General features: G+C 37.6%; 1 protein-coding gene and 1 long non-coding RNA gene across 2 annotated transcripts in view; both read right to left on the bottom strand.

The window, feature by feature from the left end:
• Positions 1 to 27,498, bottom strand: part of LOC134546355 (transcription factor collier) — a 497,510-nt gene that overhangs the window by 431,020 nt on the left and 38,992 nt on the right. Inside the window, exon 4 of the mRNA XM_063389143.1 lies at positions 1,446 to 1,599. Within this exon, the coding sequence (XP_063245213.1) occupies positions 1,446 to 1,599 (154 nt within the window). The remainder of the gene's footprint in view (positions 1 to 1,445; positions 1,600 to 27,498) is intronic.
• Positions 16,896 to 17,968, bottom strand: LOC134529884 (uncharacterized). Its single transcript, XR_010074734.1, has 3 exons — positions 17,745 to 17,968; positions 17,497 to 17,625; positions 16,896 to 17,349 (listed from the first exon to the last, which is right to left on the bottom strand). It is a non-coding gene; the product is annotated as an uncharacterized LOC134529884 (long non-coding RNA).

Here is a 27,498-nt window from a genome sequence, read left to right as displayed (position 1 = left end):
GTAAAACTACAACTTAATCGCAAATGTCAATTTAAATACCACGGAGTATATATTCAACAATGCTTTAGCGAATCAACCAAATCATAGCTATTAATTGTACTAATACACTTATAGTATTTTCACCTGAGCACAAGAATCAAAATATACCAACACGCCTAGCTGTAAAATTACACCAACATCAGTTGAAACTCTGCACCTCACACATTCAGTGTCAACCAACGTAACTATGTTACAATGCAACTCGCGTATTCTTTAGTCGTGGAGAGGATTAGGGCAGTGGTAACGCACTTGACTTGCAAGCTAGAGGAGCCGGTTCGAATCCCAGAGCGGCAAAGCTACAAGTGCTTTAATACATGTGTAGCCTATACCAGGTTCGATTCCTGTCTCGATATGCCTTACCACTGTCGCTGGTATCGCTTTCCCGGGTGCACGAGCTCTAGGCCGCGGGGGGCTTTAGGGCTACATTGGCTTGCTCGTCACACGCGTTACAGCGTCCACGTGAAACAAAAGAACTAGTGTTCAGTATTCACGTGATCTACACGCCTACATGGAACATCCTAAACCTAAAACCTTCGTGCAATTACCAATTTGGTTTTTTAAAAAGTTAAAGATTTAACTATTATATGAAATTAAAATAATTCTTTAATTCTATTTTTAATCAAACAAATAATCTTGAACTACTTATTTTGAAATGGCCTGTTAACAACCGGAACTCACCACGTATTTAGAGGCTTAGCCAGGTGGTTACCTAAATCCAACTAGCAGGTGAGCAGTGACGAAGTGGAATAATGGAAAAAGGGGCTGATGGCTCACGTTGTTTTCACGGTCACCAACGTTAACAGTGGATGTTCGAGCGCACCGCCCTAGACAGCAATGCGTTGCGCCGCACCATGTGATCTGCGCGCAAGTATCTCGATGGTGGCGGACACTGTGACAGTGTGGGAGATTTCGCTATGAGAAAGTTATTAGAGTTCATGGCCCTCTCATCGCGTGCCACTGGTTATTTCAGTGATGTCAGCCTACAGCACTTCGCACCGGCAGGAGCACCAATCAGAGTCGCCGCAGACTCGGCCGGCGAGCAGGACCTGTCCGGGACGCTCACGTGACTTCTCAGGAGAGGTGCTCACATCTGGCGGATTCAAACCTGCATAACATGGCATGACCCCGAAGTCGAAGGTTGTAAGGACATATAAGTGGATCCCTACAAGTCTTTATCTAGTGGACGCATGAAGGGATGCAAAGTTCGCGAGGAACGCCAACTGTTGAGTTGCACACCCGCCTGTTCTCTGCGCCGGTCAGTGCTGCGAGGGCGTGCGTCCGTGTCGTGACGTTTGTTTACCAACTCTGACAGTGACATGGAGTTGACAGAGCCACGTAGTGCCTGATTGTTATAAATGTTGATGCAGCACGGTGGAGTGATGAAGGGGGGGGGGGGGGAGACTCACCTGGTCCTTCTCGATGAAGCCGATGAAGGCGGTCCGCTCGATCTCCACGGGCTGGCCCGCGCGGTCGTACAGCGCGATCACGAAGTGGAAGAAGTTGGACTTGCGCAGGTTGCTGGGCGGCTGCTTCTCGAAATGCGCGCGCCCGATGCCCACACTGCAACAGCAACACCGCCGAGCTGAGTGCTTGTGGTTGGTTGCAACCGCAGGCGTGGGCGGACCTCATTCCAGAGCCACCATTACTTCGCTAGTTCGTTGGGTGGCACAAACACACACACACACTTGTATGTGTGTGTATATAACTGCTTCGTGTCCTTGACGACTCTGGGCAAGTTACAAACAAGGAGAAGTGGTTACTGAACCACGTTAAAGTCTATAGTAAAAGTATATAACCCTGTTACATACCAATGTACAATCTTAAAGGGCTTTCTTATATATGTTGGTATGTATATACATATATATATATATACACACACACTCTAACATAAAGTAAAATAAATCCGCGAGATAATCGTAGATCCTTTCAGTTTTTTAGGGGAAAACATGCGTTCAGGTGTATACATTTAAAAAATATGAAATATTATTTTAAGTATTGGACAGAGCTAAGCCTCGACGAAAGAGAATTGAAAAATTACTGGAAATCATTATTCTAACATAGTGACTTGGATTTTGAATATGCTTTTGCATAAGATTGGAAAAATTTGGTAGGTACATAAAGTGAAAAACGGTAATGTACAGTGAATTTTTCTGATTGTGGCTTTTTAAAATTTTTTTTAGCGATGTTTGATTTAAACAAGAAATTTCTTGCTTGGACGTATTTTTAGGCGTTCAGAAATAGTAACAAGCAGGAACAACCTGGCCTCTGTAGGCATATAGCTTGTGGTTGGATGATCTAGCGACAGACATGTCCTGCGGGACACTGCCTAGTTGCACGCCAGCTGCTTGAACACGGGCAGAAAATGGGAAAGCCCTTCAACTTTATGTAAACTCAAGCCTTTACGTAGACTCAAGCCTGCTAAATTTTTTTTATAGAAACTAGTTTATTCTATTGTTAAAAATTAAGAAACAATACAGTAATATAAATCTTTTTTTTTTTAATTCGTTAAAAATTTTTGCACTTTGTGTTAATGGAAGTAACTTGAAGCTAAAAATAAATTATTATTCCACTTATTAAAATTTCAAAACTAAAAAATACATCATTGTGTGCTAATTATTTAGTCAGTAATTTATCCACAAAAAAAATTGTGGTAATACTTAATTCATATACAACTCGATAAAACTGGTTCTTGTTTTGACATCTCTAGAGTTACGAAACCCGTTTAAAATTATTTTTAAAGAAACTACAATACATACATAGCACTTTTATACAGAAAAAACAGGAACTTTTGCTCACGTAATAAATTTCAAATAATGTTGTGCTTGATACTGTTTGTCGTAAAGGTGTATGCAATACTCAAACGTGGACGTAGCTTCGGCGCTTGGTGCAGCAAAGACGCCACCTCACAGGTACAGCTTCTAGCAATGGAGGGTGTCTCGAGCCACACGTGACTAACCGCTATAAACTCAAATCTAATGGAGATAATCCTCTCAGCGACTGAAGCGAGACATCTGGACAGCCGGCTCAGAGGGCAGGCGGGCGGGTGTAAATCGGGCGTGGACAATCCTTTCAGCGGAGCGGGTGGATAAACAGGATGATCGCCAGCGTTTCCCACGCCGCCCGATCCGTCTCGGAGCGCAGCTTGTCTCCGCCCCAGAAGAGCAGACAGCCCTCAGCCCGCGGCTCCGGGGAGGGGGGGGTGTTCCAGCCGTCCTGACAGCTGACAGCCCTACCCGGGGCAGGCTACCCATTGTCCATTAGAACCACTGGAGTGTCCTGTCGCATTCTACCCGGGAGTCCTCCAGGTACTCAAGTGCCTCAGGGAAAGTCAGAGGTCAGGGTAAGGCGAGACGTTCTCCTCCGTGAATATTTGATGAGCGTTCAAATGGACGCCGCCCCTCGTCTGGCGTTGAGAGAACACGTCCTTTGGCAAGGAGTCGCTAACGAGGCAAGGCCGGAAGGACACCGCAACTCCGGTCCGATTAATTTAGGGGACATCAAACGGAATGGGGTAGACCAGGAAGCTGGCTCGGATGGAATTAGATTGGAGCGGTGATCAGCCAGCGGCGCGCAGGTCTCAGGGCGCTGCAGACACGCGTGCGTCAGCGTTCTCCGGCGGAGGTCTGTCGGCAGACACACCTGCGAGCCGCGCGAACACTCTGCTGCTGATAGACCTGGCCCGCGCCACATGCAGTACCCTCGCGTCCCGTTGCCTGCTTCGTAAACCTTTAAGTGCACTGACAACATGTTTGCCCTGAATGTACCGAGAACATGAAGTTCAAATTTATTTAGTTACTACATATGAGCGGTAGAGTTACAGTTATTGATGCAGCGTCGTCCTGACAGCTGAAATATTTAATTTTATTTATAAATAATGTGCCGTATAGTTAAGTATGAATATGGATTTTTAATTAAAACAAAAAAATATTTATCGATTTTATTAACTATAAATTAAATCAAATATGAATAGGAACAATACCTATTCCATTGTAGAATGCAAATGAAATTGTACAAATAAGAGAATAAAATTTTATTACTACTTGCCTCTGTTAAGTTATAGTACTATTTAAAATTTATATTCATATTCAGGCCATATAAAATAAAATCTATAACACTTTAAATTATTTCGTTTACGTGGGAAACATTTCTTAAAATTTAATACATGGTAAGGATTTAGCAATAACGAAAACAACGCACACAAAAGTAAAATTTATTGTTATGTGAACCATAATTCGATACAAAAAGCCCCCCTCCCCTCCGATAACCCTGATAACATTGAATAAAAAAGATCAATTGAAGGTGAAATAATTATAACTGATCCAGAAACATGACGAATTGTTGTAAACTATTATTTAGAATGTTCTCTATACGGACCATTAAACTGCTGCTACTAAAGTTTCGTCAGTTTCACCGTGTAGGCTACATTTACTACTGAACTATTTGCTTAACCAACAATAGTTTTAAATAACGTGAAATAAAACTTTAGTTTACTATTCTGTATTGAAAATAAGTTTAGTTTTAGATTTTTAATCAATTAATTACAGTGTTTGAGATAATTTTTTTCCTTGTTCGGTATAGCCAATTAGAGATAGTCTGCTGTAATTATGATGAACAGGTGCGATCCACCTTGAGACAACTAATCCACGACCCGACCATACTACATTATGCTTCTTTGATACTCACTAGAGTCTACAGAACGTCAAAACATGTTAAGGTACGTGTAAAATAAATTATATTTAACCAATGCGTTCATCTACGACGGATAAAAAACATTTCATATCTAGCCATATATAATTTATTTTATATATTAACCTCAATTACGAAAGAAAAAAAAATTACTGTGTGAGTGCCACGCACGCTAGAAGCGAAACTTCAAGGAAAAAGGAATTAGAAACATGTAGTGTACAGAAATATTTGAAACATGCGTAAATATGCTTTGAAAATAGATCTTTATGCACTTAAAGTCCATGTCTTCGGCTAATGTAAGAATGAAATACTATATTTAGGACAGCTGAAATATGACATAACATTATTTCCTGAGAGTAAGGAAGAGGGTGCTCAATATTTCCTCTCCCCCTCTGCCACCCACCGACCCTCACCCAAGCGCGACAAAACTGAGCGGTGTATATTTCATTACGCTCTGACGAGTCATCACCTCGACTCACCCTGCCGATACTAAACTCTTACCTAAACAAGGGAACAATTGAAACCTGAGACATTAAACATATGATTGTGTACTTTTATTATTATTTATGACCCAACAACTATACAATCTAAATGTAAGACATGTTTTAGTGTTCGCTCTAATGAACACTTCCGTTTGTTTTCCCTCTCGGGGAGTAACAGTTTCTGAGGAAATAGCCTTTAGGATTAAAAATATATAATAATTACATTACTGAACCACGAATAGGTTTCGTCTTGAGATTTTTTTTGGGTAGCGTTACAAACACGAATTTATAAACATCTAAAATCTCAACAGAATACACCTATTATTGTGAATATCAATTTTGTATTAGCAAAACAGTAGCTAATCGGTGAAAAAGCTTAGTTTTTAATTTTTTCAGTTCCTTAGAATGGCCAAAAGTGTGTTTATATATATATATATACACACACACACACCTACACATAACAGTCCATATTTCGATGCTCCACAATATGCAAAAACTTATAATGCACAGTTATATTTAAAATTATATATTTGTCAACAGCGCACGCAGAAACAATTACAAAGTTTACTTCCACACTTGAATCCAAGAGTTCAAGAGTAGAACACTCTTTTTTTATAGCTCCTATAGAAATGCCAGTACTTTCGAAAGGTATTTAACTACTCATATTTATAAAAAAAAGTAATAATGTGATAGCAGCGGGATACGAAATCGTGCAAAAGTGTGACAAAGTGTGGAAAAGAATGATTAAGTGTAGAAAATTGTGCAAATGTGTGGAAAAAGTGCATAAATTTGAGGAAGTATTTCAAAGTATGCAAAAGTAAACAAAGAGTGCAAAATGAAGTTATGTTGCAGCTTGTAACATGCTTTAGTGTGTGGTTTCATGGAGTGTGTAATAATTCACTTTAACTCTAAAACTAAGCAGCAAAGAACACGCGTGCATTTTCGCTTTTGTTACCAACACATGGTGTTGAAAAACCTGGAGAGTCTTACATTTTTCTTCCACTCAACTTAATTCTTTATTCTCCCATCTGCCTCTTTTTTTAAACTCCGCACCAGCGAGCAATATCCTTTATCATCCTCACCTCCGTTAACTCTTTCATCTAACTTCTGTTACCCGGTCAAGACGTCGCTCAACCTACCATAACGACTGTTAACAAGTATGTTTCACTTCAAAACTACACAGTACTGTAACAACCACATATTGAAATAAATATTCATTTAATTTTATATTATTAAGAAATATGATTTATTTATATAAATAGTCTCCCCTAGCACATCTCAAGGACAAAATAAAGAACCAATAGCAAAAAGGTGCTTAATTGATATGCATTAAAGAAATCATCCATAATAAAACTTAAAAAAAATCAATGGTGTGAATAATATGAGTTTATATTTTCAATATAATAAATATAAGAATAAAAATACAACGAACATTTGAAATCAAACATTAACCATCTTAGAGTTAAAATGTAATTTAATATTCATTATTTATTAATTTTAATTAAACTTGAGTATCAACATACGAATGCAAACAAACTGAAATCCCTTATATTGATAAATTTTTATAGTCGGGAACATTTCAGTTTGTCAATGCTTGTCCATGTTTAAATTCAATTCAACGCATAGTTGTTGTATTTAGAGCAAACTTCTAACTAGCCAACGGTGCTATAATTTTACCGGGCAAAGGAGAAAAAAATCCTTACACGAAATCTCTTAAACCTAAAGATATTCCAGTACCGGTGGTTTTTATCTACGAGTGAACTATTTTTGCGGGCGTGTATAAAAACTTCCCGGGGATTGAAAGGGGTTGAAGGGTGGCTGCTTCATGAATATGCGGATGAATGGAGACAGGCAGTGAAAGTATGGTGAGAGGGAGGGGGGAGACGGGTCTGGGCAGGGAAAGGACACGTTCCAGGTCCGTTGATAAATGGCGAAAATGTGTTTCTTTTTAATTCGCGATGCGTCATTGTCAGTCGAGGACTCGCACGGCAGCGACGGCGGAAAGAGTTCTCGGGGAGCGGGGGAGTATTTTTTTCCCCACCACTCGCGACTGCCGGTTGTTGGCAGGCCTGTTTTCTCCCCGTCCCCTCTGGCTCTTGTTCTTCCGTTCCGAGGGGTACCAACCGCCCCTCCTTGAACAAATACCTGCCATTCGTCCGCAGCGCTGAGGCCGTCGACGTGATCATTAAACAGTCTCCGTCGTGTCGTCGAGCGCACTGATTGGCCGGCCGTCCCGCGAGCGTGCTACAAGGGGCTAAGTCGCGCTCGAGTGCATCGTGCACGCGTTCTTACGTTACTTTCACTATTGGCGTCCTTATTTGTAGCGAGTCCAAATTAAAACCAAAACTTAAAATAAAATAATTTTTTAAGTTATATTTATTAAGGCGCGTCGAGGGTGGAATTATAGCAAGCAACGGAAATGCTACGACTGCGCGCGCAACATGCCAAGGGAGTTAAACAGCTAATTCCTAACGCGCATGCGCGGTACTGCAGAAGTGGTCCAGATAGCCAGACAGCCGGCCGCGGGTTGCGGCGTGGCCCTGTGTACGTTCCCTTCGTGTGTGCGAAATAAATCTTTGTGATAGCAGAACTATCCTGGATTAAATTTCATAAACATTCATAGTCACGAAAATGAAAAATCGTAACTTTAAAATGACTTTGTAATCCGAGGATCAATCCATTAATAACTCACAGTTCCTCATAGTTTAATAAGATCATATCAGCTTGGCTTAGTGGTTAAGTGCGTAATGTCGTTATTAAAAGTTCCCGGACAATATTACTGTCGGTGGTCAGTATTATTATATTTAATTTTCTTAAAGCTTATTATAGCATTTAAAACACTTACATTTAAGAAAATATATATTTTAAAGCTTATTACTTGAAACAGTTGTTATAATAACTATTAATATAGAGCACAGCCAGTTGGTTTTGTTATTTTTCACTAGTTAGGAAAAGAAACTTTATTTTTCATTTAAAAAAAAACAAATGTATACAAACCGATGCGATATATTGAATGTAGGCCTCCATATTTTAATACACACATACACAACATATATATAGTAGACATGCTTTTTTACACTAATCTATAGTTTTATTCCTATAGGCCTATGGATGAATGTTATAGTCTACACAAGATTTCGAAAAACTACCTGCACAGCCCTTCCCCCTCTTAGCTAAAAAGGAATTTTAGTAGGTACTCATTTATGAAACTTTGCACACTTGACAATATTATTATCTATTACGAATTTCTAAAAAAGGGGAAAATCATTGCGTGGATAAAATTGCAAACACTCGCATGCATTTTTGCGCCCAGTAGCTACATACCACTATCTGTTAAACATATTAGTGACAGGACAGCAATTGCAACGGAGGGTGAAGTGTTAACATTAAATAAATAGCCATTTACTAAGAGTAATTAAAATAAAATAAATATTCAACATGACGTGTGTGATCCTATCATAAATAGCACAGTTCTCACTTGCAAAGCAGAGACGTTGAAGTTTCATTCGCACATTAACACAGCGGTTTTAAACAATCCAACTGTTTTTTTACCCTCATTAATTTTCGCAATTTTTAGATTCAAACTTTTCAATGTTTTCAGCTTTTAAAATATGAGCTGCAGTTGTTTACCTACATCCTAACAAGTTTTGTCCTTTTTGGGTTTTGAAGGCTAGAATTAATTAAACACAAATCATTGCCTCGCCAATAACAACATAAAAATATAGTTTCACATTATGTAGGTAATGGAAATGCACATATCAAACAAATGTTTAGCTTCTCTAGTTCACTAATGTTCTGCACTCTGATTGGCCGCGCAGCGCAGAGAGTGCGTGTGCTGATTCACTATGTGCAGCTGCTCTTCATTGCACTTCCGTGCCCGAGTGCTATGTGCTGTGTGCTGTGTGCTGTGTGCTGTGTGCTATGTGCTGTGTGCTATGTGCTGTGTGCTGTGTGGGAGTGTAACCGACACTCTTAGAACAGGAATAAACGGTATCAACTTCCAAAAACAATTTGTCCAAATATGAATTTTAGCACAGTGGTAGAATCGACTATGCTTAATAACATACCGAAAGTTTGCCGCTGTATACCTTGTGCGTATCACCGAAAACGTGCCGTTAAGTCCTAGATGACAGCGACTTACAGAAGTTCATTAAAATGCTTCATATTTAGTCCGTTTTTTAACGTAGGCGATCCACAATATGGAAACGATATTATATACACCCATGTCGAAAAATGTTCCAAGTGTTAATATTAAAAGTAAGAGTTATTAAATTCGGTTTTTTATATCTCAGTCAGGGACATAAAAAAGATTCACATAAAAATAAAGAGTCCAACAACAAAAGTTGTTGCATATTTCTTAAAATTTAAAGTGAAATTTTACAAGAGGCTAGCCTAATCAGTCGCATCGCTGGAGTGTTCAGAACGCAGCAGTGTCGTGTGCGCTGCGACAGTGCTATAGCCGCAAGGGCTGGGCTGACTTTCGCTCCCAAATCGTAGTTTCTTAATCCGTGGAAAATTTGCTTCAAACTGCAATTTAGTACAGTGGTAATATTGGAGTTTTCTAGTAACACGTCGAGAACCTTGTGCGTCACACCGAAAACATGCAGTCAAGACTTAAATAATGGCATCTTGAGCCGTCCACAATATTGCATTCCGTAAACGGTATTACTACAATAGACATTCAGTAAATCAAATCATAATTAACTACAAAAATTGTATACATGTGTCATGTGTACCATATTTCGGCGGTGCTAAAGTAACTCAGGCTGGGACGATTTTCACGCCTAGAAATCAAAGGTTTTTTATGTTTTGAAAATAATCACAAACGGAACTTTGTACAGTGGTAGAATCAACTTTTCATAGTAACATATCAAAGGTTTACCACCGCAAAGCTTGTGCGTAACATCGAAAACATACAGTTAAACCCTAAATGTTATTTCTTTTGCAACAATACAAATATTCATTTCGTTAATGCAATTTGTATAGTAAACTCTCAGTATGGACACCAAAATAATCTAGAAAAAAAATATTCTACAAGGTTAAAGTCAGAAAAGTATTAAACTTTAAACATGTTGCCATTTTTAGACAACGTGATTCAATTTATTTCTAAAATAATACATTTTGAATTTACGGAAATCAAAATCAAAATTAAATCAACATGAATGGCCCGACGTAAAAATCACTGAAAAAATGTTGTTGCATATTTCTTAGCTTTAAATTGCTACACCTGTGAAGAGTCTAATATAATCGAGTAGCTCACCACAGGGTCGGGGTGACGCAGTGAGCAATGCACTGGGCGCCGTGGTACAGTCGTTGGGTTGGTCTAAAATCACTAATAAATTGCTCTCATTTAGTGCTTTAAGTATACGGAAAAGCGTGTTGGATTTTAATCACATAACATCAGAATAAAAATGTTTCATAATGATTAGAGATAACATACATCCATGAGAACACTTTGTGTTTTGTTTTCTACATATTAGATCACGTAGCCTGGGTAAATCACAAAGAGACTTATAGACTTCCTACGTTACGAAAGTGATTGTATGAGTCAGTAACTTTCATACTATACATTTTATTGATTTAAATGTGTATTAATTTAAGTAATTAGTTTTTCAAATAATGTTTTTTTAAATCTTAAGTGGAGCAATTTTTTCTTTATAATTTACATACATACTGAAAAAATATTATTTTATGAAATCATGCTTAATCCGAATTGTGACGTCATGTTCTATCCCTAGCTTATATGACTTTAAACCGTATAAGTAATTCCGTTTCCCCATTCTAAACATATACCAGCTAAATTAAAAATTAAATCTTATATCGTGCTTTACTTACGAGAAAGAAAGTTTATCTGAATTTATTATATATTTATATGTTAATTATTTACCTCGGATTTTAGGATATTCCTGTTGACAAGTTTATTGCAACTTTATTGAGTCAAATCAAAAATACTTCTCAAGAGAAATGTGATTAAAATATTGTCTTACATGAATTACCTATACAACTAAAATATGACTTGATGTAAGTTTTTGGACATACGCCATTGCTAAGAACTTTTTCTGTTGAAGAAAAACTAAAAACTAAAATAAATAAATAAAAATACCCAAAAAAAAAAGACAAAAAACACACAAAATTAAGCAAACAATTGCTGTTGTCAACAAGAATATGAACACCACAAAATATTCCGTAACAGGAATATGGTCAACAAACAAAGAAAACAAAGAAAAATGTACTAAGAGAACGAAAAAACCCCCAAAAATATTGATCCCAAAATAATTCAGCACAACAGTTGTTTCTGTTTTGGTAAAACTATTGTGTTCGTTTGTCTTTTCGTTTTGTTGTGTTTTTGTTTCGTTTCAACTGTTGTGCTGAATTATTTTGGGTTCAATATTTTTGTGTTGTCATCATTTGTGTTTTTTTTTCGTTCTCTTAGTACATTTTTCTTTGTTTTCTTTGTTTGTTGACCATATTCCTGTTACGGAATATTTTGTAGTGTTCATATTCTTGTTGACAACAGCAATTGTTTGCTTAATTTTGTGTGTTTTTTGTCTTTTTTTTGGGTATTTTTATTTATTTATTTATGTTTTTAGTTTTTCTTCAACAAAAAAAGTTCTTAGCAATGGCGTATGTCCAAAAACTTACATCAAGTCATGCATTCCCATTGCACAAATCTTTTAAAGATAACACAACTCAAATATACCAAATTGAATAAACTCAACAAATCTGCAGCATCTCCTAAACAAAACAAGTGCAGTAACTGGTGAACTAGGCCATGTAAGGCCCGCAGCGCGGCTAGCGAGACCCGAGCACCGCCACGCGACACACACTCCGGCGCTGGGCCGCTCCGGCGACCCAACTACTTGCGCGAGTAAGGATCGCAGGCTTTCGCGGCCATTGTCTGAAGTTGCCTGGCTTCTGGCTTGAAGCCGCTTTCGACGCGGCTACAAGCCAGAAGCTAACTCCGCAAGTTTCTTTATAATTATACCGCCTTGAAGCTTATGGAATAGGCAAAAACATTTCCGGAGAAGATTATCACGTTGGGCCCTTCAGTTGTATGTAAATCATAATTTTATTTCCAGAACTGATGTTGAAAGAAATTATATTTTTTATCGATATTTATTACATCTTCAGTATTCAAATATGAAATATTTTTTTCATGGGTTTGTAGAAAAACGTTTCTGTATTATTTTAAAGTCTATATCGATATCTGAAGTAGAAAAAGCGTTTATGGGACGAATTTGAACGGATGGCTGTAAGAGCTGTCGTAACGGACTTGACTGATGTTTTCGGTGTGACGCACAAGGTGTACGGCGGTTAGGTATGTTATTAAGCATAGTCGACTCTAACACTGTACACATTTCTGGAGGTTTGTGCCTCTTCAGGCGTGTCCGGGAGGGTGGCAAGGTACTGACCACCGGGCAGCCCCGCTGACGACAGGACAAAGCCTCGTGGCCACCAGGGTCGGCGACCCCTGGCCCCGTTAGCGAGCCCCCCCCCCCCCCCCCCCCCGGGCACGAGGCACGAGGCACGAGGCACGAGGCACGAGGCACGAGGCACGAGGCACGAGGCACGAGGCACGAGGCACGAGGCACGAGGCACGAGGCACGAGGCACGAGGGTAACGGGACCGCGGCCAGCTCGAGGTGTCGTCCCCCGCCCACCGCCGCGGTCATTGACCCCCGATCAGTCCCGCTCCTGACACATCCCCACGACTTCACAGCATCTCAAAAGTTAATGAAGTTACTTTCACCTAGACGAGCCAAAAACATTCTCCAAAAAAAAAATTAAAACAATAAAACCACAATTTTCGCAAGAATTTTAAATTTGTGACAACGTTATTTTTTTTATTTTATTTACAACAACAACAAAACCGCGGGTTATTTGGTATCCGACTCGGGGTCAGTGTACCGTAGCGCACCCGCAGAAGACAATGGTCGACGCAGACTCGTCACCCCTCCACCCCTCCACCCCTCCTCCACAACCGCCGCAATCCCCTCGCCGCCGGCCACCAATCAGGGTCCCGCGGCGCCGCCCAATCACGACAACACATATTATATCGCTCCGATAATTCACCGGGGCGGGGGAGGGGGGAGGCCACGTGTAATGAAGTCCCCCTGATATAGTCGGACCGCGCGGCGCCCTGCGGGTCTTCAGGAGCCTCGCTGCCCGACCACAGCTAGCGGTCTGCAGTCACCAGCCAGGACCGTTTAGAAAACAATGTTTACGCCAGCGGCTCGAATGCTGCCGTATGACAGAATGTGCCGAACCTTGGAATGCTGGACTACAGACCTTTCACCGTACTTCGCACTAGATAAGTAGGCCTATAAGCACGCAATGCCCTAGGAGTCAATGCGCCCAACAAAAAATAACATTAATCGCGTTTTATTGCAGACTAAAATATATCTATATATATTTTCCACGTCATGCAGGCAAGGCAGTGAGGGAAATCGGGGAGGCCAATGGTGGAGAGTGGACGCGGGACACTGCAGAGCCGAGACCAGGCGACTTGATCAGATCCCGGGTCATCTCCAAATGCGAGTTCGATAGTTGGTCTTTAACCGCTTCACTAAGTTAAGGCTAAATATGGACGAAGACACTTTAACACCCTCATTGGTTTTTTTTATTGTTGGTTAATAATGATGTACACATATTTGTATATGAAAAAATTGCGACATTTTATTTACAGAAATGGCGGACAAAAATAGTGTACAGTTTTTGGTCTTGCTTAGTAAACATTTATCAATGGCCCTACTGGAATTACAACAATTACCAGAGTAAAAGGGAGGATCGTTTTTTATATTAAAGCAGATTATATCAATAAATTTATTTAATTGTAATGACAAGCTTGTCTTTTACAGTTTTATTTAAAAACAAAACATGCTTGATGTTTTATGAGGAGTGGAAGAGATTTTTAAATTCTAAGCGGGTGGAAAGTGGATGAGAATTGATTTAAATTAATATTTAGTGTAGTATATCCAGATCCACCAAAGCAGAAAATGTGAAATATTCCATATTGAAATATATTATATCGAGCACAAAAAACCAACGGTTTTATATTTCGTTCCTGAAATTCCTCCACAATTGTGTTGTAAAAATCCTTAGTTATTAGTATTAATTATTAATATTAATAATGATACAAACAAGTCCATGGGTGAAATGATAGAATAAATAAAGGTGATATTTTTGACGTGACAACGTCTAATAAATCGATGAACGCCGGCTGCACGCACGAAAAAGTGTCCCACTACGGATGTTCCACTACGGATGTTCCTGTTTGCTCATTGTACGCATGCGTGGCATCTCTTTTCCACTCGATTGGAACGACCATCGATTTGACTTTTCAATCATATTTTCGTCGTTTGAATTATTAATATTATGTAATTTAACGATCGTCCACCGATTTTCAGCACAATCGGTACGGTTATTTAAAAGTATTGTTGAATATTCAAATACGTTTTGAACCAACAATGGTGTTTTACAGTTACACATAATCATTCAAATTACAACCGGGATCTTTTGCACAATGTTGTAACACCTTATAAATAAGTTTGGTGTATTTGGGATGCGTATTTGTTATAAAATCGAGTTATTAAAACGAAATAATATTATTCCCCTACGGTGAACAAAATTTTTATAAAGGTATATATATTATCTGAAACTAATACTTACTAAATATGGCCTCGTGGCTGAGCTGTCAGCGGTGCTATTTTCTTATTGTAAGGTTGTCAGTTCGAATCCAGGCACATGCGAAATGTTTTAGAACTTGTAAATATAAATACGGCGCACGTAACATTTCAAAAGTATTAAATATATTTGAATAATGAATGCAAATAAAAGTAAATTTATTAATTAAATTGTACATTTCATTTCACTCCTTTTTATCCATACAAAATAGTGATAATTCAATAAAAATGATTCAATTTTATTTATAAAAGTATGCAGAGGTAGATTTTATCATACAAAAGATAGAAAAAATTAAAAAAATTCTTCCTCAAAGAATATAATATTTTTAATGCCTAAATGGTTTGGTTGCAAAAACCTATTACGGCTCAGTCTCAGGCCGAATATGATATTTCCTTTTCTTCTGGATCAATCATTTCATCAATGTTTTGTTATGACGTTGTCACGTGAAACTATCGTCCGTAAACCGACTTTACAGACAACCAATTTTTTTTTATAATTGCATTTAATGTTAAGTAATCATAATAGTCAACACGACATAGTATTGTAAATATTAACATTTGCATTGTTTCAGCACAAAATGAAAGTTTTAAATTTGAATACGCCATAAGACTACTACAATTGATAAACATAAAATAAATTTGTTTAATATATATAAAACGCAGTATGCGTTGATCATTGTGCTAGCGTTTAGTTAATTCAATAATTCTTGACGTATAAAGAGATCCTTTGTAAGTTTCATATACAGTCCGTTGTACTGGAACTTACGGGCTATAACTCCCAAGTTAAGGCTCGGGGGTAGCGGGGGGTGGTATTTTCGGACGCAGAAGGCTACGCTCTATCATGCAACGATGTAAAACCTCGACCGATAAGAGTGCAGTAATTGCCTTGCACAAATTGCAGCGTATCTGCACGTCGGTCCGATGCACATTCCATGCACATGCAGCCTAGCGGACCGATCGTGACCTAAGCTCGCTCAGGCATATACGTGAGTTGGGATTACCTACTAGACGCGGTGTCGCGTCAACTTATTCTACATCAATGATACCAAGAAGTATTGGATATTAATTTCTATTTTCAACAAGTAAAACAAGATCACTACACTATGAAGTAAAGTTATAATCCACGTAATTTGAACACTAGATGAAACGAACGCCTCAAACAGCATCAGACTCATGAGAATGAGGATTGATTTGAGTTTGAACCACTGAGGAATCCAATTCAGGTCTTTATCACCCTGCTCGATCTCTTGACGACGTGGGAGTGTGCTTGCGGTAGTTTGTCCGTATCCCATGCTTTCGTGCAACGGCACCTGGTGAGATCGGTGACCTGAACATGGACAGTTTAACATTAATTTCGTTGAAGTTTACAAAAAGTTCTGAAGGATTGGCGCGACAAACTCTTTGAGTTGCAACGGATCGTTGATATGCGTTTGTATAGGAATGACATACTCACTTCTTCGTATCCTGTGCATTTTGCAGAGTCTGGGAGTGTTGCTCTGGACAAACTTGTTCAGGTAGTGGTTGCACATGAGCTTATGAATTTCATAACGGATTTAGGGACTCTATATACTGGTGGCGATAACAATGCCCGGATAATAATAGGAAAAATAAAAACCGATAACGTAAATGCTATAATAATGAGGTAACAATCCAGGAAAAAAATGTAGGTGAATAAGCGATAATAACATTTAGTCATATTGCGATCATGTTACTGCGTCAACTGTTATGCCTAAATTGAATGGATTTCCTGTACACGCCGGCCATAAATGGAATTTTGGCATAGGTATACCTAATCGAATGAATGTTATCATACCGTTTGTTTTTAAACTGGAGTAGTTTGTACCTAATCTTGTTAATAATCGAAGACTACGTGCATACGTTTTAACATACTAACTTTTTGAGCTCCGTACAAGATAGTCTTGCGGCTGTACCATCGAGCTCACCAATGCAGTCATCAGTGCATGTTGAAATCAGGAGACAAAGCTCTATCTTGAAACGATCTTAAGTCCTAGGGTAACCGCGTTGCACGAGTTGCAGCGTGAAGCCTACATCTGCACGTCGGTCCGATGCACATTCCATTCAGCCTAGCAGACCGATCGTGACCTAAGCTCAGCCAGGTATACAGGTGAGTTGGGATACCTACTGGACGTTGCGTCAGCTTATTCTACGTCAATGATACCAAGAAATATTGCGCAATAATCTTTATTTTAAAAAGTGAAGAAAAAGAAGCATTACAATAAGCAAACTTATCAACTACTCGGTTGTTTACAGCGTGAATACATAACAAAAATCTTAAGCACAGTCAGGCACAACAACTTTATATTCAAAGGGCCAACGTTGATTCAGATCTGGGCCGTCAAGGAATCCTATTCGGGTCGACAGGATCCCTGGAATCTTGACAACCTTTTGGTGTGCTTCCGGTGGTTCCTCTTTTGAGCGGGACCTCGTGGGATCGGTGTACTGAAAATAGAAAAATCAACATTAATTTCGTTAAAGCTTTTAGAAGACGCTCTGCAGGGTTGGGGCAGACGACAAACTCTTTGCTCAGAAGTTGCAACAGTAACAAGACACTCAGACGGATGCAGTTTGCAGAAATGATATACTCACTTGTCTTGGATTGCAGGGCAACTTCGTCCCGGGTTCTGGCCTCGCATCCGCCGCCAGGAACATAGCCATACAGAGCAGCATGAGATTTTGCATCTTGTAGAGTCTTATTCAGGAGTCACGATTCAGCAGCTGCAAATGGAAACAAAATATGAAATTCAGTCATTAAAGAGGTGCTCCATCCCTGAAAGGAATGCGCAGGACAAGTATAAAAATGCAGAGAGTAATCAATTTAAATATTGGATACTTACAGCAGAGAGCGGACGTTGATGTTCGGGTCTTTGCTTTGGAGGAGCTTGGTCACAGTCTTGATCTGGAAGCACTTGTTTACGCAGTGGCTGTCGATGAACTTATGAATATCATGAGGGATACAGGGCCGTTATATAGGTCGAAAACTGATAAGGGAATTGCCATACAAGGAACAATGGAATTATTCAGACATGACGCAAATCAAGGAAAAATAATTAGGCAATAATGTTGAAATATCTGAATCAATAATGGTTAAACGGCAATCGCGCGGTTAATATCGATTCGTCACCCATTAGAAACAATGGTAATAATATTGCAATAATGTGCAACTATTTCAATATATTGATCCTGATGTCATCACCATAGATGTCGACATGTTTGTGACATAATTCAATAAATGTTGTCATGCGGTTCGTTTTCAAACTGGAGTAAAGTTTGTACCTAATGTGGTCAATACTCTAAGAGCACAAAGTGTATACGTCTTGAGATGCTAACATTTTCCAACTCCGTACAAGATTAACGTGCACGCCAACCAGGTGCTCGGTATCTTGGCCGCACCATCGAGCAACCGATAAGACCGCGACGCACGTGACTCTCCAACGCCGCATGGAGCTCGTGGTAACACAATAGAACGAGTCGCGGCGACTGTGCTATCTTTGAAGAAAAAACCATGTATTCTGCTCAGGCTTATCACCAGCGGCTCGAGCCCGTCAGAGAACACGTCGCAACGCGTATGAAAAGTTGAGCTTGCAACGAGTTGTTCAACTTTCTAAATGCAGCCTGAAAGTTTTGCCGCCCAGCGACAGTTTGTAACTACATGACGCAAACTCACTGAAATTCACGAAAAGCCCAACGATATCAGCGCGGTTTGTGGTTTGCGGTTAACCACAAACATTAATACCTAACGATACATATACCTTTTATGGTTATCCTCATTCCGAAACGGGACTCGTACATTTACCTTATTAGGTAAATGTGACGGGATTTACGAAATCATGAAGCAATTAGCCCGCGTAGTTCTTGTAAAACCCAAGATAAGGTTTTCGGAATAGTTTGGTTGCTATGGCCACAGACTATCATGTTCATGCATTATTACACCATGGTCTTAAGTATTGCGGCACATTGCAGCATACGGAAAACGGATCAGACATGTTCACACCTGCTGTCTCAAGCAGGGGCATGCCTGACGTGACTATCATCGCTGACCGCCGGCATGACGACCGATCGTAACAGCGAAGCTGTTCACGTCATGTTCAGTGTCTTGACCTACGCTACGCTCGTGTACGTGTACGACACGTAAGAATGTAAACATACACACACATACACGTACAAGGAAAACGTGCTATGATCTCATGAAACATCACGAACGTCTCAAGATAAAGCAATGTATGTCGTAGAGGTCTGAGAGCACATGAGCCTTGCACAGTTATGGTAGATTGCTTTGTAGAAGCTGACACTAGCCTTAGGATCGACGTTACGTAACTAAAGTCTAAGTTTTGCGCCGAGGGGTTCGTTAGCTCTGCGGCGAAAAAATTCAAATGCAGTCAGAGTCAAATGCATCCTAGTGCATCGCGTTGACGTGGCAATGGCGAAATTCCTACTCACACCTGCACCTGCATCTAGGAATTGGGGACCATACGGATTTTAGTTCTTGACTGTAATCCCTTGTCCATGATATAAACACCAAAGTAAATATTTTACTTTTGTACATTCATTTCTTGACAAATTAAATACAAAAGTATTTTTTTCACTGATTGTAGATGTCTTAATTTTTTAGAATGCGAGAGATGAAATATGACAGTTTGCATCAATGTTCATGAAACATTTACACAACAAATAGCGTGTGTTCATCATTACTCATAGAACATTAAAACCACTGATACATTATAAAAATCTTAATTCACAGTTGAATAACATCAGCACTAATTAAAAAAATATTTAGACATATTTGGCGTGGCCTTTGGATTTAAAATGCGCTGATACCACTATTTGTCTTAAAATGAAAAAAATATTTAAATTAAAAATCTAAAGGTTTTACTAGTTATACTGCAAAACATTTCGTGTAAAAGTTTAAGCACTGTGTTTTTATGAAAATATTATAAAATTTAACGACACTCTCTCTGCCTTCAATTTGTCAGGCAGCAAGAAGCTGGGAGCAAGCAATATTGCACAAAATTAACTTTGCATGGAAATTAATGTCAATTAATGTAAAGGCTACATAAAAATTACTGCAACCATAAGTTTCCTTGACATACACCACCCGTCAAACTTAAGCTCTTCCAGAAAAATATTTCTTATGTGAACTTTATACATTTTAGCCGAAATTGTACCAAAAATATTGTCAGTAATAGGCTGAGGGGCAGGATTTAAATCTTAATTTGGCCATAAAACGGAACATTTGCATTAAAAACAAATAAAATCTTAATAAGTAGCAAATACACTTATGATGCAAAACTCGGAAAATGAATACATTGAAAAACTTTGGCGTGTGCCACAATGGTAAACATTTTATTCCCTTTAGGTAGTTAAATTTTCGCAGGTTATTTTCAAGTTACATTTTATTATTGTATAGGTATTTGAAGCTGTTTGATTTTATTTAAGGGTCTAATTCTTAAATTTAGTTTGGAAATTTAGTATATTAATATCATAAATTTAGTTTTAAGATTAAGTCTGGTTGGCTAAACGAGCGCGAGCATGCTAGAACATTCTAAAAGCTCTGAGAGGTTAATTTATAATTTTAGTTTAATTATAAGTAATTTTTATTGTATGAATGTTAGGTATTTTAAGCTTTTATTAATAAAACGGATATACTAAGCTTGCAAGATACTGATGTGGTGTGTGGCTGAGTAATTAAAACAGGGACTATTTTCCTCTGCGCACGAACTTCAACGTGGATGGTGTGTGCTGCGAGGCAGCGGAACAGGGAAGTGGCCTGTGGCCGGGTGTAAGGAGACATGGCGCGCGGAGCTCTGGCGAGACACGACGTGAAGAGGCCGCTTGGACGATGCACGAGACTTTGAATGTATTTTTATGTGTGAGAATAAACCGCAATAACTGTTTAAAGTTTGCGGCTGCATCAAACTGCGGAATACGATTAAGACATATTTTTAAAATGTCGCGTTTCTACTGGTCATGGCTAGAAAACTAATTGAAGCCCACACCGATAAATGATAAAATTGTTTTTAAAATTTAAGAGACATAGTAAAAAAATTATTACAAAATTGTAGAAATTTGGCAGGTTTACATAAATTTATAATTTCATTTACTTTTTGGTTTTAACTTTTATTTAACATGTTAACGAGTTCTAGGAGTAACTGTGCGCAGTTTGCTAGGTAATAAATGTTGATTGTGTTAATTCTATTTTTTTTATATTAATTTAACGTTAAGAATTTGTATAGCATTTTTATGGCTATTTTATTTTATGATCTTCAAGTTGAAACAAACTGAAGGTAATTGCAATATATGAGCTAACCATCTAGAAGAAGATATTTGTATTGGTATGTATATGTATTGTATTGTATTGGTATGGTTTTGGTTTTGCTCTTGTATTAAAAGCGCCCACTTTCGGGTCATGCTTAAAGTTTTTTGTCTCTCTCCTATTGACCTTTTTTCTTTGTGCTCATTATTTTGGGAATTATGAGTAGTTATTATGAGCACGGTGAGTTAAGAGAGTAGGTATAGTTTAACCAATTTTATTTCATCGTGTTTTGGTTACAACGTGTAAATGTGACTGCTCCTAGCAAGTCGTTGGGACTGTATTTGCCTTCTGACATCACATGGGACAGTGACAGCACATTTCACTATATGAGACTCAATTTATGTGTTAACATGATTTAATTATATTCACGTAATTATCGTTACCGCACACGTTGTACGTATATCATTACTAAAATATTAACCTGAAACATTAAAAAACACATTATAATATTACGTATAAGTTTGTACATTTTATTTTTGCTAAAACGACTGAAATCAGTCTGTAAATAACTACTTACTAAAACAAACCTTAAAATTATTAAGCTTATTAAAATTTACAATAAAAATGATATTATTACGTAAAGTATGTTATTTAAAATAACAAAAATATTATAACATTTTTAAAGCTTTAAATTACGTATATGTTATGAAGAAATTTAAATTTTATCCTCGTGTATTCAAATTATTTCGTCTGCTTCATTTTTAATGAACATGTATACATTTTCTTGTGCAAATTCAAACAGTGAGGATATCCTTCTTTCTCCCGCGCTTTTACATGTACTGAAGCACGTCGCATAATTCCGACCAGCACAATCATAACATAACCTACAGTATTTTCAATGGAAATACTTAAACGATATTCATAAATATATAAACCATTTTACACATAAAATATATTCCATGGTAGTCTCACTATCATAAAGTTTCATTTGGCACACTTATATGTTTGGTATTTCCCCTAATGTTTACGAAAGGGAATGTATGCGGGGTTTATGTTGCTACATGTAAGTCCTAGATCTTAAGAACATATTTACGTTAATCACCTTCCGTTCGGGGACGCACCACAACGCCGAAATACCACAACGCCGAACGTACAATAACGCCGAATACCATAACGCCGAATTCCAAATTGACCACAACGCCGACGACCCGAAAACTGCTGTGTACCACAACGCCGAATGACCACAACGCCGAAATACATTAACGCCGAAAAATTTCATTGCAGTACTGCCACAAAAACAAACTCAGAAGAAAGTCACTAAATATACTGAAAGAGAATTTAAATGTACAAAAACGCCGAAATACCATAACGCCGAATTCCACCAACGAATCTACAATATGACCATAACGCCGAAACCATTATATGACCATAAGGCCGAAACCATTATATGACCATAACGCCGAAACCTCAATGTGACCATAACGCCGAAATTCTAATATGACCATAACGCCGAAACCATAACGTGTTGCCTACCTGCCAGGCATTGAAATGCTGTATTCGTAAGATAAGCGCACTCTCTTGCAACTGTGAAGCTAAAAATTATACACTTTCTTATTTTTTATAGGGCAAATGGAACATTGATCGAAATAAAATATATTTTTTAAATAATAATTTTTTTTTTACAATTCAAGGTCAGGTTTAATGTTTTTTATTTCGAAAATGCGACGTTTTTACAAGGGTTTCAAGAAGAATAGGCGGCCTTTGAAATGTCAGCTCCTTAGAGTTGATTTGAGGAAATAAATTAAATATGAAGTAGCGCCGGGAATTATGGGCAGGATAAACACGAGATCCCGAAAAAAAATTGCCAACTTTCGTTGAAAATCTGGAAGTAAATTGGACCCGGATCGATTTTGTGGGAGGCTAATGCTGTAGCTAACCTCCACTCTTGCAGTGCGGATGTGTTACTAATATATTATTCGATTCAGAATTACGTAGTTATAACAAAAATGATATGGTTACCGCTTAAAGTCCCGTAGGTACACGCTGCACAATGAAAACGCTGCATGCTCGTTCAATTGCTTGTACGTGAAGGGCGACTCAGAGTTGGAGGCACCGTGGATAAGGACGGTATATAGATTTAGTGTCTCATTCACACAAGTAACCTATGAGTGGACGAGCGTCTTAAACATTTGTCTCAATAAGTGTAGTAGTTTGTAGATCGTAATTTACACATAAAGTATTTATTTAAAATGTACGCTTTTTGCAAATAGAGCACCACTTGTCTGCAAAAAAAGTATTATACCATTTTAGGCTATTGTCATAACAATATTTACAATTCTTTAGGTGCATAAATTTAAACACTATTTGATTCATTGTTATAAAATAATGTAGATAGGCTATACATAATTGTATAATAGTGTAGAAATAATAAGAGATTCTTTAATACCAATAAGCCTACTATATTTTCTTTAAAAAAATTATAACTACTGTAAAACTACCTGGCATTTCCCTAAGGAGCTCGCCTACATGTGCCTAAACTGCACTGTAGCATGTCAGAGTAATTTTTTTACAGATTTAGTTAAGTGTCTTTATGCTGTTTATCTACGAAAAAACCCACACTTCTTTCAAGAAAACAGGCGCAATATAAAAACCTTTACTTCGCGTCTAAATAGCCAAAAATGGGGTGTTTAGGGTGCTATTTCAGAAAATTTACTATCTGGATACAAATGAAACTACTTAAGGGCGTTGCAATAGGCGGGCCCCTTAAATGCGTTCAAGTGTGAAAAATTCACAGTTTGATGTTTATTATAAATAACGTTAATTCTGTATACATTAGTTGTAAGCACAGTTTGCATATTTTTGTCAAAACAGCTTGTTAAACACTAAATATGCATGTTACAGGAGCATACAATCAGTAAAAAAAATATTAAATTATTCAGAATGAAATTACGTGCGATAGACAATATGCTGAAATATACCCATAACAATATAATTTCTTTATTTTTTTATAATTGCTGCGTTTTCGAAATTTTTTGTAAAATACGAGGTTCTTCTGGTATTCATATGATAGCTATCTTTGGGTTATTATATCCAGTTACGTGAAGTTATTTAAGGTGGTCGTTTAGACCGGCCGCTATAAATACTGTGCAGAGCTTCAGCAGTTCACGTATCACACAAGTGTACCGCGTTTGTGCTCGGCACTTGCTACCAATACCACTTAACATATGTTACACGTGTTCCTAGACCATTGCCTGCTTATACAATCCTCTATATAAATAACCTCTTTTGGAAACTTAAAATGGCTAAAATGGTTATTTTCACAGTCAATTTTAGGTTTGAAAATACAGTTTCACTGACTTGAAAATGGTTTAGGAACGTACAAAAAACCTTCATATTTAATATTTCGTCATAAAATGATAGGATACCCACTGAAATTGCCTTAGAGGGGAGTCTTCGACAATGTTGCTGCATGTCAGAAGACCGCCTGGTGGATATAGGCGTTAGGACCTTGATGCGCGTGACTGTATCGCTCTTAGCTGTCCTGCCCTTCCCACGCCTCGAACATTAAAAAAATACCAGCTGTCAGGCGGCCACCTTAAATCGTTGCGCAATATTTAGGATTCCTGCGTACAACTGTTAGTTCATTTTCAAGGTAGGCCGTTCACGGTAAAGTTGACACTTTGAAAATAACTTATATTTGAATAACAACCAAGATTATATTTCGTGGAGGTTTCGAACATATAATTTTTGTTGGGTTGAAAAAACAGACTATCTTGAATAGAAAAATATAAATATTTAGCATAAATGAGTAGTGAAAGGATACAAATTGATCGAGAGAAAAAAGTAACCAGGTGCTCAGAAGTGTTAAATTTACCGTGAACAGTCTTCAGTTTAATTAGTATATGGAATATATATATATATGTATGTACATATATACATACATATATATTTTTTGGCTTGTACAGGACCCTAACGGCAATATCCCTGTGCTTATGGCGTACTTCTGCTGATAAGTATTCATGCCTACCTGGCATGAGAAAGTCTAAGGCAGTCACTTTTATGATTTTGTGTATATATATCGCTACTCCAACACCTGATTTTACAGTGATTCAATCTCATTTATGAACGTCTTTAAAAGCGCAGAGGGCATGCTAACGTTCCTTACACTGGACACATTTAAAATACACTTTCATTTTGTTGATATGTTATTTAAAAATCAATGCTCAAACGATACAATTACATAAATGTTACAAATACACAAAAACACTCCTAAGTGGCAGACTTAGTGCTAATATAAAAAATTACAATTCTATTACGTTCATGTACACTCACACCCACAATTATACAGATCTGAATAAACATTTTGCGGAATTTCAGTGTCATCCCCTCAGCCATGGGATGACTAATCTGATGTCGGTAAACTGTTCCAAGCTTATGACGCGACAGTAGTTGATGACTTTGAATATAAATTAGTCTTGCATAGTGGTATTAACCATCTATTGTCACTTTAAGAGCGGTGTTTACAAGGTGATAATAATTCAAATATGAAAATCAATTTTTTTTTACGTTACCAAGGGTGGAAGAATTTAGTAGTTTAGCGCCAGTGGTAAGACAGATCACAACCAGCATTCGGTAATTGCGTAAATCTGTGTGTATTATCATCTATAGTCTGTAATATCCCACACATCGTTGACTCACTACTAAATGAACGTTTATAATAGTAGTTATAGTACTTAGTAGTTGATGGTAGACGTTGTTTGTTTACAATGTGGGACGTGTACCACCTCCTCCCCCACACTTAGGTCCCTAAACAGGTTTATGGTAGTGTGAGGATGGTTCAACCAAATATTTTAGAAGAAAAATATAGGAAAGTCGTCAAAAAAACGGGCGACACATTCAGCAGCGCATTCTGGCGGCCTAGCCTGGACCTACGTTGTAAGCGCATTTGAGACAATGTTATTTTGCTAATTTTGAATGGACGTTTTTTCCTTGTTTTCTCCTGTTTGAGTTATTTATAATGACTGGGAAAGTTTGTGCAATGTTTGGTTGCAATAATTACGATGTATCTAGCTGTTAGAAGTTGTTTTTTTAGTTTTCCGAAGGCTGAAACTATAGCCAAATATCTTAATAGGAACTACAATATTTGCTATAGCCATGTTTACTTGTGTATGGTTTACATCAAATATTTCTTTTCCACTGTTTAAAAATGATAGTGCCTTATTGGAAACAATGATACATATTTCAACATTCAATGTTTTGAAATATTTTTTTTAACCTATGTTTAATAGAATTTTGTTTTTAAATTTTCATTGTATATTTTTAAATATCTTCAAATTCTTATTTTTGCACTCCTCTCATTATGCTGAATGACTTAGTTGTCACTGTAGTATTTCAAGCAGTTTACCAAAATTATTGATTTCAAAAGTTTTATGTTTAATTTTCAACATAAAAATAATGTAAATTAGTTTTAAGTATTTGGTTATGTTAAATAAATTTAATTGAGCTAATTTTTTTTAGTGTTTGGTTGACTTCAATTAGCAACATACTTAATTGTTGTGGTCATTTTTAATTTTGGTTCGGGACAAGTCATATTCAATTTTTAAGTTGTTTTTTTTTTTACTTAAGGCAGTTCTTCGAGGAAATTTTTTTTTCAACTTTCACGGAATATTTATAAAATATGTGATTTACATGTAAGTATGTTAAATATACAACACCTACAGAAACTAAATTACGATTCATGCTGTATTGTAAGTTCAGATTTTGCTTGACTTCATGTCGCACAATTGATTGTTTTTCTCACGCTATTTTAAAACATTTTGTTCCAAGAGGTAATAAAAATTTGAAATATTACAGCAAAATGCATTCATACCTTTGCCGACAAATATTTGGTTTAGTATCTATTTAACTGCAAATTTTAAAAGCACACATCATTTTAACCTTCTACCTTTTTGTAATTTAGGCCTAATCACTGTTATTTAATCTAATAAATTCAAATTTAAAGCTGTGCTTATTATGAGTAATTTTCGCACTCTATTTCTAATCTAAAAAGTTATTGCTCTATAGCATTTAAATATTTCCTACAGTTTTACGTCTCCGCGACGAGATGATTGCGCACACACCTTACACATCAGACAGAGACTGCTGGGAGGAATCATCAAGCATGGCATTTGTTAAGGAACCGTCCCATTATGCGCCTGGAGTGATATAGAGAAATAATGGAAAACCGAAATTAATATGACCGAACCGGGGATGAAAACCGAACTCTTTTTGAGTGCAAGTTCACTCCTAGAAGGGTAAAATATGCACAAGACTTATACAGTTATACATAGATATACTAG

Source organism: Bacillus rossius, chromosome 1 (genome assembly GCF_032445375.1).
Source record: "Bacillus rossius redtenbacheri isolate Brsri chromosome 1, Brsri_v3, whole genome shotgun sequence".
Taxonomy (NCBI): Eukaryota; Metazoa; Arthropoda; class Insecta; order Phasmatodea; family Bacillidae; genus Bacillus; species Bacillus rossius.
This window is presented reverse-complemented; position numbering and strand designations above follow the sequence as displayed.